This window comes from Bolinopsis microptera, chromosome 3 (genome assembly GCF_026151205.1).
Source record: "Bolinopsis microptera isolate Bmic1 chromosome 3, MBARI_Bmic_1.0, whole genome shotgun sequence".
In the NCBI taxonomy this organism is placed as follows: Eukaryota; Metazoa; Ctenophora; class Tentaculata; order Lobata; family Bolinopsidae; genus Bolinopsis; species Bolinopsis microptera.
The window spans coordinates 5798476-5813633 of NC_087074.1; the positions used below are offsets into that span (position 1 = coordinate 5798476).

Consider the following 15158-nt stretch of genomic DNA (forward strand, 5'->3'; position numbering starts at 1 on the left):
TATTCTTGCAGTCTGTGTGATTATAAATCGAATCAATTGAGCTATCTTACTGCTCATAAACGGACACACACCGGGGAGAAACCTTATTCTTGCAGTTTGTGTGATTATAAATCGAATCTATCGAACGATCTTGCTCGTCACAAACTGACACACACAGGAGAATAACCTTATTCTTGCAGTTTGTGTGAAATCTTGTAAACCTTTTTTGGTTCATTGCTAACTACAATTTGTAGATTGATTATAATATATTTTATTTGATAATTTGATGATTGAATACTTACAAATTATAATACACTTGAAACCCGCTAATTGAAAGCTTTGTTCGAGGAATTGTTAAAATTCAGTTATGTTTAATTTCTTTTTATCATCTAGTTCTGTACTACTACTATAGAGGGTAGGGATTTTATTTGACAATGACGATAACGTTGAATTTTGAGATAAGCCTTTGAACATTTTTATTAGATTTTGAAAAATTCTGCCACTGTTATCAATTAAAATATGAATTGATGGCCCAAGTACAAATTTGTAAATAAATCGCGGTTTGACTTTGGCCCTAAATTAACTCATAATTGTTTTCCATGGAATAATACCTTTTATTGACTTAGGTATTAACTTAGTCGACCTAATTTAGACAATGTTATAAAATCTTGCAACCAATGAATTGTATGAAAAAGGAAGAAAATTCTTATTTAAATCAGCACAAGCAGTTTAATTCATTTTATCGCCGATGATTTCAATTATTGTCGATAACTTCCAAAATCTTGTTGGTTATCAAAAACAAATATTTGACCGATATTGCAAACTTTAGAGTGTACTCTGTTTTGGTTAATTGCTAAATCAAATTCTATCATATGATTTATTTGGTATTTTTCATGATTGAGTCGTTACAAATTGTAGTAAATAATCGTGTTATATTTAATTCTGTTCGCTTATGACGTAAATAACATTTATACAACGTTTTTTCAGGAATGTCACTTCAAAAAACAGAAAGGTTTGATGGGATTGATATCAAAGAAGAGATGACAGACGACCAACAAGTTAACACTACTTCAACCTGGTCATCATCAGTGTGCAATTGTAAATGTGAGGAAGACGACGGAAGTAACAATCAGAAAGCAGAAGTCGTGCCTTGTGATCAGCTTGAAGCTAGTTCAGAACACTTTAACCAAGTAGGTGAAGTTGTAAAGATTGAAGATGTCAGAAGTTTCCGCGATATCCCGGTTAAAGATGAACTTTTGGACTATAAAGAACTTTGGTGTGATAACTGTAAACTTGCACTAACAACATGGAATGTAATACCTGCGAAAATAAATTCTTCTTCTTTTCCTATACCTACAGAGTCTGATTGTAATATTCAGGCTGAAACTCTATCTATTGGAGAAACCTCACTGTCTGGGACTAAACAGAAGTTCAAAAAACGGAAACAAACACACACCGGAGAAAACCCTTATTCTTGCAGTTTCTGTGATTACAAAGCAAGTCAATCGAGCACTCTTGCTCGTCACAAACTGACACACATCGGGGAGAAACCTTATTCTTGCAGTTTGTGTGATTTTAAATCAAATCAATTGGGCCATCTTGCTTCTCACAAACGGACACACACCGGAGATAAACCTTATTCGTGCAGTTTGTGTGATTATAAATCAAATCAATCGGGCAATCTTGCTTGTCACGAACTGACACACACTGGAGAGAAACCTTATTCTTGCAGTTTGTGTGATTATAAATCAAATCAATTGAGCGATCTTGCTCGTCACAAATTGACACACACCGGGGAGAAACCTTATTCTTGCAGTTTGTGTGATTACAAATCAAATCAATCGGGCAATCTTGCTATTCACAAACTAAAACACTCTGGGGAGAAACCTTATTCCTGCAGTTTTTGTGATTATAAATCGTATCGATCGAGCGATCTTGCTCGTCACCAACGGACACATACCGGGAAGAAACCTTATTCTTGCAGTTTGTGTGATTACAAAGCGAATCGATTGAGCACTCTTGCTAATCACGAACTGACACACACAGGAGAGAAACCCTATTCTTGCAGTTTGTGTGATTATAAATCCTATCGATTGAGTGATCTTGCTTGTCACATACGGACTCACACCGGGGAGAAACCTTATTCTTGCAGTTTGTGTGATTATAAATCCTATCGATTGAGTGATCTTGCTCGTCACAAACGGACATACACCGGGGAGAAACTTTATTCTTGCAGTTTGTGTGATTACAAAGCGAGTCGATCAAGCACACTTGCTCGTCACAAACTAACACACACCGGGGCCGGGGAGAAACCTTATTCTTGCAGTTTTTGTGATTACAAAGCAAGTCAATTGAGCGATCTTGCTTCTCACAAACGTATACACACTGGGGAAAAACCTTATTCTTGCAGTTTGTGTGATTACAATGCGAGTCGATCGAGCAGTCTTGTTCGTCACAAACTGACACACACCAGGGAGAAACCTTATTCTTGCAGTTTGTGTGATTATAAATCAAATCAATCGGGCAATCTTGCTAAACACAAACTGACACACAAGGAATTCAGGATTCAGGAGCAAGAATTTTGCTAGTTAATACATTAAAACATTATTTAATATAGTATGTTTGATAAATTAACTTGAACAGAATTTAGACAACCAAAATCTTGTCGGTCATCCCAGAAAATATATTTGAATGATATTGCAAACTTTATATTGTACTCCGTTTTTTGGTTAATTTTGCTAACTACAATTTGTGCTTGATTATAACATATAATTTAATTTAATAATTTGATGAATGAAATTAGTTACCAATTATAATACACTAGAAACTCACTAGTTGAAAGATTTGTTCAAGGAAATCTTAAAAATCAGTTATGTTTAATTTCTCTTTTAAATCATCTAGCTCTGTACTACTACTGTGGAAAGTAGGGATTTTATTTGACAATGACGAAAGCGTTTAATTTTGAGATAAGCCTAAATTGAACATTTTTATTAGATTTTGAAAATCTTGGACCACTAAAAATTGTCAAAAACCGAGGTTTTCATTCTGCCACTGTTATTAACTAAAATATTAATTGATGGCCCAAGTACGAATTCATAAATAAATCGTCGTTTGACTTTGGCCCTAAATTAACTCATTAGTTTATTCACGTGGAATGATAACTTTTATTGACTTAGTTATTAACTTAGTCGACCTAACCTAGAGACAATGTTGTAAAATGAACCAATGAATTGTATGAAAAAGGAAGAATTTAAATTAGCACAAGCAGTTTCTTGTCGGTTATCACAAACAAATATTTGACCGATATTGCAAACTTTAGAGTGTTCTACTCTATTTTTGACAATGTTGTAAAGACGACTACTCAAACGTAACAGTTAAATAGGTGTGACATACTAGTATACTATTATTTTCTTATAATTAAATCATAGGATTTGATTGCACTGCTAATAAATAAAATACTTTGTTTTACTAAAATCTTGCAACCAATAAGTCATATAGAAAAGGAAGCAAATCCTGATTTAAATCGCCAATAGTTTCATCTATTGTCGATAATTTCCAAAAATTTGACCGATATTGCAAACTTAAGATAATACTCTGTTTTGGTTACTTGCAAAATCAAATTTTATTATACAATTTATTTGGTATTTTTGATGATTGAGTCGTTACAAATTATAGTAAATAATCTTGTTATTTTTAATTCTGTTCGCTTAAGACATGAAGAACATTAATATACAAACATTTCTATCAGGAATGTCACTTCAAAAAACAGAAAGGTTTGAGGGGATTGATATCAAAGAAGAGATGACAGACGACCAACAAGTTAACACTACTTCAACCTGGTCAGTATGCACTTGTAAATGTGAGGAAGACGACAGAAGTAACAATCTGAAAGCTGAAGCTGTGCTGTGTAATCAGTTTGAAGCTAGTTCAGAACACTTCAACCAAGTAGGTGAAGTTGTAAAGATTGAGGATGTCAGGATTTTCCGTGATGTACCGGCTAAAGATGAACTTTTGGACTATAAAGAAATTCGGTGTGATAACTGTAATCTTGCGCTAACAACGTCGAATGTAATACCTGCACAAAGAAAGTCTTCTTCATCTCCTATACCTACTGAGTCAGATTGTGGTATTCAGGCTCTATCTACTGGAGAAACCTCACCGTCTGGGACTAAACAGAAGTTGAAAAAACAGAAACAAAAAAACACCGGAGAGAAAACTTATTCTTGCAGTTTGTGTGATTACAAAGCGATTCGATCGAGCACTCTTGCTATTCACAAACGGACACACACAGGAGAAAAACCTTATTCTTGCAGTTTGTGTGATTATAAATCGAATCATTCGGGGGATCTTGCTCGTCACAAACGGACACACACCGGAGAGAAACCTTATTCTTGCAGTTTGTGTGATTATAAATCATATCAATCGGGCGATCTTGCTTCTCACAAACGGACACACACCGGGGAGAAACCTTATTCTTGCAGTTTTTGTGATTTTAAATCGAATCGATCGAGCAGTCTTGTTTCTCACAAACGGACGCACACTGGGGAGAAACCTTATTCTTGCAGTTTGTGCGATTATAAATCAAATCAATCGGGCACTCTTGCTCGTCACAAACTGAAACACACCAGGGAGAAACCTTATTCTTGCAGTTTGTGTGATTATAAATCAAATCAATCGGGCAAACTTGCTTTTCACGAACTGACACACACCGGGGAGAAACGTTATTCTTGCAGTTTGTGTGATTATAAATCATATAACTCTGGCCATCTTGCTTCTCACAAACGGACACACACCGGGGAGAAACCTTATTCTTGCAGTTTGTGTGATTATAAATCGAATCAATTGAGCAATCTTGCTTCTCACAAACGAACACACACCGGGGAGAAACCTTATTCTTGCAGTTTGTGTGATTATAAATCAAATCAGTCGGGGGATCTTGCTCGTCACAAGCGGTCACACACAGAGGAGAAACCCTATTCTTGCAGTTTGTGTGATTATAAATCATATCACTCTGGCAATTTTGCTTCTCACAAACGGACACACACCGGGGAGAAACCCTATTCTTGCAGTTTGTGTGATTATAAATCAAATCAATTGGGCAAACTTGCTTCTCACGAACGGACACACACCGGGGAGAAACGTTATTCTTGCAGTTTGTGTGATTATAAATCAAATCGATTGAGCGATCTTGCTGCTCACAAAAGGACACACACCGGGAAGAAACCTTATTCTTGCAGTTTGTGTGATTATAAATCAAATCAATCAAGCAATCTTGCTTCTCACAAACGGACACACACCGGGGAGAAACCTTATTCTTGCAGTTTGTGTGATTATAAATCAAATCACTCTGGCAATCTTGCTCGTCACAAACTGACACACACAGGAGAGAAACGTTATTTTTGCAGTTTGTGTGATTATAAATCGAATCTATCGAACGATCTTGCTCGTCACGAACTGACTCACACAGGAGAATGAACTTATTCTTGCAGTTTGTGTGAAAACTTGTAAACATTTTTTGGTTCATTGCTAACTAAAATTTGTGGCTTGATTATATATAATATATTTTATTTGACAATTTGATGATTGAGTAGTTACAAATTATAATACCCTGGCCCTAGAAACCCGCTAATTGAAAGCTTTGTTTGAGGAATTTTTAAAATTCAGTTATGTTTAATTTCTTTTTATCATCTAGCTCTGTAGTTACTACTATTATAGAGGGTAGGGATTTTATTTAACATTAACGACAACCATTGAATTTTGAGATAAGCCTTTGGACATTTTTTATTAGATTTTGAAAATCTTGGACCACAAAAAATTGTCAAAAACCGAGGTTTTCGTTCTGCCAATGTTATCAATTAAAATATGAATTGATGACCCAAGTACGAATTCGTAAATAAATCGCAGTTTGACTTTGACCCTAAATTAACTCATTATTTTATTCACATGGAATGATAACTTTTATCCCTTTTATTGACTTAGTCGACCTAACCTAGACAATGTTATAAAATATTACAACCAATGAATCGTATCAAAAAGGAAAAAAACTTATTTAAATCAGCACAAGCAGTTTTTCTTCATTTTATCGCTGATAATTTCAATTATTGCTGATAACTTCCAAAATCTTGTTGGTTATCACAAACAAATATTTGACCGATATTGCAAACTTTAGAGTGTACTCTGTTTTGGTTAATTGCTAAATCAAATTTGATCATATTATGATTTATTTGGTATTTTTCATGATTGAGTCGTTACAAATTGTAGTAAATAATCTTGTTATATTTAATTCTGTGTTAACACGTAAATAACATTTATACAACAATTTTGTTCAGGAATGTCACTTCAAAAAACAGAAAGGTTTGATGGGATTGATATCAAAGAAGAGATGACAGACGACCAACAAGTTAACACTACTTATACTTCAACCTGGTCAGTATGCAATTGTAAATGTGAGGAAGACGACAGAAGTAGCAATCTGAAAGCTGAAGCCGTGCTATGTAATCAGTTTAAAGCTAGTTCACAACACTTCAACCAAGTAGGTGAAGCTGAAAAGATTGAGGATTTCAGGATTTCCCGTGATGTTCCGGCTAAAGATGAACTTTTGGACTATAAAGAACTTTGGTGTGATAACTGTAATCTTGCGATAACACCATCGAATGTAAGACCTGCAAAAAGAAAGTCTTCTTTTCCTATACCTACCGAGTCTGATTTTGGTATTCAGGCTGAAACTCTATCTATTGGAGAAACCTTTCCGTCTGGGAATAAACATAAGTTCAAAAAACAGAAACAAACACACACCGGAGAGAAACCTTATTCTTGCAGTTTGTGTGATTACAAAGCGAGTCAATCGAGCACTCTTGCTCGTCACAAACTGACACACACCGGGGAGAAACCTTATTCTTGCAGTTTGTGTGATTATAAATCAAATCGATTGAGCAATCTCGCTTCTCACAAACGGACACACACAGGAAAGAAACCTTATTCTTGTAGTTTATGTGATTATAAATCAAATCAATCGGGCAATCTTGCTATTCACAAACTAAAACACTCTGGGAAGAAACCATATTCCTGCAGTTTTTGTGATTATAAATCGTATCGATCGAGCGATCTTGCTCGTCACAAACGGACACACACCGGGGAGAAACCTTATTCTTGCAGTTTGTGTGATTACAAATCGAGTCGATCGAGCACTCTTGCTAATCACGAACTGACACACACAGGAGAGAAACCCTATTCTTGCAGTTTGTGTGATTATAAATCCTATCGATTGAGCGATCTTGCTTCTCACAACCGGATACAAACCGGGGAAAAACCTTATTCTTGCAGTTTGTGTGATTACAATGCGAGTCGATCGAGCAATCTTGCTCGTCACAAACGGACACACACCGGGGAGAAACCTTATTCTTGCAGTTTGTGTGATTTTAAATCGAAGCAATCAAGTGATCTTGCTCGTCACGAACTGACACACACTGGAGAGAAACCTTATTCTTGCAGTTTGTGTCAATATAAATCAAATCAATCGGGCAATCTTGCTAAACACAAACTGACACACAAGGAATTCAGGATTCAGGTGCAAGAATTTTGCTAGTTAATACATTAAAACATTATATAATATAGTATATAATGAAAATATATTTGAATGATATTGCAAACTTTAGATTGTACTCCGTTTTTTGGTTAATTTTGCTAACTACAATTTGTGGCTTCATTATAACATATTTTATTTAATAATTTGATGATTAAAATTAGTTACCAATTATAATACACTAGAAACTCGCTAGTTGAAAGATTTGTTCAAGGAAATCTTAAAAATCAGTTATGTTTAGTTTCTCTTTATCATCTATCTCTGTACTACTACTATGGAAAGTAGGGATTTTATTTGGCAATGACAAAAACGTTGACTTTTGATAAAAGCCTAAATTGAACATTTTTTATCAGATTTTGAAAATCTTGGACCACTAAAAATTGTCAAAAACTGAGGTTTTCATTCTGCCACTGTTATTAATGAAAAATATTAATTGATGACCCAAGTACGAATTCGTAAATAAATCGCGGTTAGACTTTGGCCCTAAATTAATTCATTATTTTATTCGCGTAGAATGATAACTTTTATTGACTTAGTTATTAACTTAGTCAATCTAACCTAGACAATGTTGTAAAATCTTGCAACCAATGAGTCATATGAAAAAGGAAGAAAATCCTGATTTGATTCGCCGATAGTTTCATCTATATTGTCTATAATTTCCAAAAATTTGACCGAAATTGCAAACTTTAGATAGTACTCTGTTTTGGTTACTTGCAAAATGGAATTTTATTATACAATTTGTTTGGTATTTTTGATGATTGAGTCGTTACAAATTATAGTAAATAATCTTGTTATTTTTAATTCTGTTCGCTTAAGACGTAAAGAACATTAATATACAAACATTTTTATCAGGAATGTCACTTCAAAAAACAGAAAGGTTTGATGGGATTGATATCAAAGAAGAGATGACAGACGACCAACAAGTTAACACTACTTCAACCTGGTCATCATCAGTGTGAAATTGTAAATGTGAGGAAGACGACAGAAGTAACAATCTGAAAGCTGAAGCCGTGCTGTGTAATCAGTTTGAAGCTAGTTCAGAACACTTCAACCAAGTAGGTGAGGTTGTAAAGATTGAGGATGTCAGGAGTTTTTATGATGTCCCGGTTAAAGATGAACTTTTGGACTTAGATAAAGAACTTTGGTGTGATAACTGTAATCTTGCGATAACACCATCGAATGTAAGACCTGCAAAAATAAAGTCTTCTTCTTTTCCTATACCTACTGAGTCTGATTTTGGTATTCAGACTGAAACTCTATCTATTGGAGAAACCTCACCGTCTGGGACTAAAGAAAAGTTGAAACCATCGAATGTAAGACCTGCGAAAAGAAAGCATTCTCTTGTTCCTATACCTACTGAGTCTGATTTTGGTATTCAGGCTGAAACTCTATCTATTGGAGAAACCTCTCCGTCTGGGACTAAACAGAATTTGAAAAAACAGAAGCGAACACACACCAGAGAGAAACCTTATTCTTGCAGTTTTTGTGATTTTAAATGCAATCGATCGGGCAATCTTGCTCGTCACAAACTGACACACACAGGAGAAAAACCTTGTTCTTGCAGTTTGTGTGATTATAAATCAAGTCAATCGGGCGATCTTGCTCGTCACAAACTAACACACACCGGGAAGAAACCTTATTCTTGCAGTTTGTGTGATTATAAATCAAATAACTCTGGCAATGTTACTTCTCACAAACGGACACACACCGGGGAGAAACCCTATTCTTGCAGTTTGTGTGATTATAAATCGTATCGATCGAGCGATCTTGCTAAGTTCACAAACGGACTCACACCGGGAAGAAACCTTATTCTTGCAGTTTGTGTGATTATAAATCGTATCGATCGAGCGATCTTGCTGCTCACAAACGGACTCACACCGGGGAGAAACCTTTTTCTTGCAGTTTGTGTGATTATAAATCGAATCGATTGAGAAATCTTACTGCTCACAAACTGACACACACAGTAGAAAAACCTTATTCTTGCAGTTTGTGTGATTATAAATCGTATCGATCGAGCGATCTTGCTCGTCACAAACGGACACACACTGGAGAAAAACATTATTCTTGCAGTCTGTGTGATTATAAATCGAATCAATTGAGAGATCTTACTGCTCACAAACGGACACACACAGCATAGTAACCTTATTTTTGTAGTTTTTGTGATTATAAATCAAATCAATCGGGCAATCTTGCTAATCACGAACTGACACACAAGAAATTCAGGATTCAGGAAGAAGAACTTCGCTAGTTAATACATTAAAACATTATACAGTATACGGTATTTGACCAAAACCCATAATCATGGGTAGAGTGAACCGCTGCCAGTGTCTCTCTTTTCCAAACAAAAGAAAATGATATTAATTTGAGGAACCGTCCGCAAATGCAAATTGATACCGAGAATGAAATCGGTCGCTCGCTTTTCCCATTCAATAAGCTTTATTACAATACGTAAGCCGTGAATGAATGGGAAAAGCGAGCAACCGATTTCATTCTCGGTATCAATTTGCATTTGCGGACGGTTCCTCAAATTAATATCATTTTCTTTTGTTTGGAAAAGAGAGACACTGGCAGCGGTTCACTCTACCCATGATTATGGGTTTTGGTCAAATATCATCTCTTTTTGATTATAATGTCAGGATAATTTACACAGTCGAATCTTAATAAGGAGGTAATTTCAACGATTTCGAAATTTTACCTTTGAAAACGTTTCCTTGTGTTTAGGTAGGCATATCTGTCAATAACAGACTGAATATAGCACTTTTTACTCATTCAAGTTGGCATTAAATTCATATATAATGCCATTTTAATATCGTGGGAAAGCAGAATATATTCGAAATCACGAATGAGCAAAATTCTCACCTTTCGCACGTGCAAACTTTGAGCGGACGTTGCGTGCGCATAAAATATTGAATCACCATAAATTTTTGCATAGTGTTATTTAATATATAGTTTGATAAGCATGAAAAGTTTCAGAAGATTTCAAAAAGAACTTGGATCACAACGGGACTCCAAAGTTGGTAAAAATCGTGAAAATAACAATTTTTAGTGATTTTAGCTATTTTAAATGAATTTGGGCGTGTCCCCACGTGTGCAACTTTTCGATTTTCAACTTTAAAACTAGCCTATAACACAATTTAGACCTTTAGGAAGCAAAATTGAGCTCCACAACCCAAGGGATAGCCCAACACCAGAGAATACTAATTCACAACTTTTGTGTTTTTATAAAATTATTCTTCAAAAAAGCACAAACTTCAATAGCGAATATCTTTATGAAGGAGCAAGGTAGGAAAACTTTCCGGTAGATTTTCAGAATGCTTAAACAATTATCTAAGATGAAAATGTCCTCAGATTTTGAATAAAATTACTCCTTAATGCTTTAAAATCGATTTGAAAAGTTGTTATTTTGTCAAAAATCAAGTTTTAAAAACACTTAAATTGATGACGTCATCAAGTGATGATGATGACGATAAATTATTTTTCGATATAATGTAAACTAAAGTATAAACAATTATCTTTAAAACCTGCGGTTCGAAATGACTGTATCTTTTATACTTTTGAATCTACGGACACTTAAATGTAGGCTACAATTTACTGCAAAAGCGTCTATACATATATATATAGCTTCACGACAATCTGTTGTAAAACAGGGGTTCCAGAAAACCCACTTCCCGATACTCCTGCAACATGAAATTTTTTTTACAGTCGATTTGGACAAGGTCTAGACGCCCTGCAAAGTTTCAGATCTCTAACTCAATTTTAACATGGTTTTTAAGGCACCTGAATATGGCGATTTTGGGTTTTTTACCTAATTTCGTATAACATGCTGGCGCGTATTTTGCGCAAATTTCTTAAAAACCTCCACATAACTATTTCTTATTCCTGTCATCTTTAACATTGAATTAGAATGTTTTGAACTTAAATATACCTGCTGAACTACTTTCGATGAGTCTTAATGCCTGGAAAACAATAAAGGGGACATAATAGTATAGGGGGTACATAGTGTTGTGAATATAAGGGCAACGGTTATGCTTGCCAGCATTGTGATTTATAATATGTTTGATCAATTTACTTGGGACAGAATTTTTATAACTTCCAAAATCTTGTCGGTTATATCAAAAAATATATTTGAATGATATTGCAATCTTTTTTAGTTAATTGCTAACTACAATTTGTGGCTTGATTATAATATATTTTATTATATAATTTGATGATTGAGTAGTTACAAATTATTATACACTAGAAACCCGCTAGTTGAAAGCTTTGTTCGAGGAACTTTTAAAAATCAGTTATGTTAATTTCTCTTTATCATCTAGCTCTGTACTACTACTATAGAATTTAGGGATTTTATTTGACAATGACGACAACGTTAAATTTTTAAGATATGCCTCTTCAAAATTTGTATTAGATTTTGAAAATCTTGGACCACTGAAAATTGTCAAAAACTGAGGTTTTCATTCTGCCACTGTTATTAACTAAAATATTAATTGATGGCCCAAGTACGAATTCGTAAATAAATCGTCGTTTGACTTTGGCCCTAAATTAACTCATTATTTTATACACGTGGAATGATCACTTTTATTGACTTAGTTATTAACTTAGTCAACCTAACCTAGAGACAATGTTGTAAAATCTTACAACCAATGAATCGTATGAAAAAGAAAACAAATTATTTAAATCAGCACAAGCAGTTTTTCTTCATTTGATCGCTGATAATTTCAATTATTGTCGATAACTTCCAAAATTTTGTTGGTTATCACAAACAAATATTTGACCGATATTGCAAACTTTAGAGTGTACTCTGTTTTGGTTAATTGCTAAATCAAATTTGATCATATGATTTATTTGGTATTTTTCATGATTGAGTCGTTGCAAATTGTAGTAAATAATCTTGTTATATTTAATTCTGTTTTAAGACGTAAATAACATTTATACAACAATTTTTTTCAGGAATGTCACTTCAAAAAACAGAAAGGTTTGAGGGGATAGATATCAAAGAAGAGATGACAGACGACCAACAAGTTGACACTACTTCAACCTGGTCATCATCAGTGTGCAATTGTAAATGTGAGGAAGACGACAGAAGTAACAATCTGAAAGCTGAAGCCGTTCTGTGTAATCAGTTTGAAGCTAGTTCAGAACACTTCAACCAAGTAGGTGAAGTTGTAAAGATTGAGGATGTCAGGAGTTTCTATGATGTCCCGGTTAAAGATGAACTTTTGGACTATAAAGAACTTTGGTGTGATAACTGTAATCTTGCTCTAACACCATCGAATGTAAGACCTGCAAAAAGAAAGTCTTCTTTTCCTATACCTACTGAGTCTGATTTTGGTATTCAGGCTGAAACTCTATCTATTGGAGAAACCTCTCCGTCTGGGACTAAACAGAATTTGAAAAAACAGAAACAAAAACACACCAGAGAAAAGAGCCATCTTGCTTCTCACAAACGGACGCACACTGGGGAGAAACCCTATTCTTGCAGTTTGTGCGATTATAAATCAAATCAATCGTGCACTCTTGCTCGTCACAAACTGACACACTCCGGGGAAAAACCTTATTCTTGCAGTTTGTGTGATTACAATGCGAGTCGATCGAGCACTCTCGCTCGTCACAAACTGACACACACCAGGGAGAAACCTTATTCTTGCAGTTTGTGTGATTATAAATCATATAATTCTGGCCATCTTGCTTCTCACAAACGAACACACACCGGGGAGAAACCCTATTCTTGCAGTTTGTGTGATTATAAATCTAATCATTCGGGGGATCTTGCTCGTCACAAGCGGTCACACACAGAGGAGAAACCCTATTCTTGCAGTTTGTGTGATTATAAATCATATCACTCTGGCAATCTTGCTTCTCACAAACGGACACACACCGGGGAGAAACCGTATTCTTGCAGTTTGTGTGATTATAAATCAAATCAATCGGGCAATCTTGCTAAACACAAACTGACACACAAGGAATTCAGGATTCAGGAGCAAGAATTTTGCTAGTTAATACATTAAAACATTATATAATATAGTATGTTTGATAAATTAACTTGGACAGAATTTTGATGACCAAAATCTTGTCGGTCAGCCCAGAAAATATATTTGAATGATATTGCAAACTTTAGATTGTACTCCGTTTTTTGGTTAATTTTGCTAACTACAATTTGTGGCTTCATTATAACATATTTTATTTAATAATTTGATGAATGAAATTAGTTACCAATTATAATACACTAGAAACTCACTAGTTGAAAGATTTGTTCAAGGAAATATTAAAAATCAGTTATGTTTAATTTCTCTTTATCATCTATTTCTGTACTACTACTATGGAAAGTAGGGATTTTATTTGACAATGACGAAAGCGTTTAATTTTGAGATAAGCCTAAATTGAACATTTTTATTAGATTTTGAAAATCTTGGACCACTAAAAGTTGTCAAAAACTGAGGTTTTCATTCTGCCACTGTTATTAATTAAAATATTAATTGATGGCCCAAGTTCGAATTCGTAAATAAATCGCGGTTAGACTTTGGCCCTAAATTAACTCATTATTTTATTCTCGTGGAATGATAAATTTTATTGACTTAGTTATTAACTAAGTCAACCTAACCTAGACAATGTTGTAAAATCTTGCAACAAATGAATCATATGAAAAAGGAAGAAAATCCTTATTTAAATCAGCACAAGCAGTTTTACTTCATTATATCGCCGATGATTTCAATTATTGTCGATATGTTCCAAAATCTTGTTTGTTATCACAAACAAATATTTGACCGATATTGCAAACTTTAGAGTGTACTCTGTTTTGGTTAATTGCTAAATCAAATTTGATCATATGATTAATTTGGTATTTTTCATGATTGAGTCGTTACAAATTGTAGTAAATAATCTTGTTATATTTAATTATGTTCGCTTAAGACGTAAATAGCATTTATACAACAATTTTTTTCAGGAATGCCACTTCAAAAAACAGAAAGGTTTGATGGGATTGATATCAAAGAAGAGATGACAGACGACCAACAAGTTAACACTACTTCAATTTGGTCAGTATGCACTTGTAAATGCGAGGAAGACGGCAGAAGTAACAATCTGAAAGCTGAAGCCGTGCTGTGTAATCAGTTTGAAGCTAGTTCAAAACATTTCAATCCAGTAGGTAAAGTTGTAAAGATTGAGGATTTCAGAAGTTGCTATGATGTCCCGTTTAAAGATGAACTTTTGGATTATAAAGAACTTTGGTGTGATAATTGTAATCTTGCGCTAACACCATCGAATGTAAGACCTGCGAAAAGAAAGTCTTCTTCTTTTCCTATAGCTACCGAGTCTGATTGTGGTATTCAGGCTGAAACTCTATCTATTGGAGAAACCTCTGCGTCTGGGACTAAACAGAAGTTGAAAAAACAGAAACAAAAACACACTGGAGAGAAAACTTATTCTTGCAGTATTTGTGATTACAAAGCGAGTCGATCGAGCACTCTTGCTATTCACAAACGGACACATACCGGAGAGAAACCTTATTCTTGCAGTCTGTGTGATTTTAAATCGAATCATTCGGGGGATGTTGCTCGTCACAAACGGACACACACCGGAGAGAAACCTTATTCTTGCAGTC

At 34.6% G+C, this 15158-nt stretch overlaps 3 protein-coding genes across 3 annotated transcripts; all 3 read left to right on the forward strand.

The window, feature by feature from the left end:
• The first annotated feature begins 960 nt into the window (after nt 1-960).
• LOC134812903 (zinc finger protein 681-like) lies at nt 961-3362 on the forward strand. Its single transcript, XM_063820509.1, has one exon. The coding sequence runs from the start codon at nt 969-971 to the stop codon at nt 2565-2567; it is 1599 nt and encodes a 532-aa protein (XP_063676579.1). The 5' UTR covers nt 961-968; the 3' UTR covers nt 2568-3362.
• A 351-nt stretch (nt 3363-3713) lies between these two features.
• On the forward strand, nt 3714-5573 carry LOC134812902 (zinc finger protein 271-like). The gene has a single exon (XM_063820507.1). The coding sequence runs from the start codon at nt 3730-3732 to the stop codon at nt 5452-5454; it is 1725 nt and encodes a 574-aa protein (XP_063676577.1). The 5' UTR covers nt 3714-3729; the 3' UTR covers nt 5455-5573.
• Nucleotides 5574-6310: 737 nt separating this feature from the next.
• Nucleotides 6311-7972, forward strand: LOC134813126 (zinc finger protein 572-like). The gene has a single exon (XM_063820813.1). The coding sequence runs from the start codon at nt 6311-6313 to the stop codon at nt 7562-7564; it is 1254 nt and encodes a 417-aa protein (XP_063676883.1). The 3' UTR covers nt 7565-7972.
• The last annotated feature ends 7186 nt before the right edge of the window (nt 7973-15158 follow it).

What these genes read in the sequence shown, in the direction of transcription:
- LOC134812903 (XM_063820509.1), top strand. Translation starts at nt 969, where the DNA reads ATGTCACTTCAAAAAACAGAAAGGTTTGATGGGATTGATATCAAAGAA.
- LOC134812902 (XM_063820507.1), top strand. Translation starts at nt 3,730, where the DNA reads ATGTCACTTCAAAAAACAGAAAGGTTTGAGGGGATTGATATCAAAGAA.
- LOC134813126 (XM_063820813.1), top strand. Translation starts at nt 6,311, where the DNA reads ATGTCACTTCAAAAAACAGAAAGGTTTGATGGGATTGATATCAAAGAA.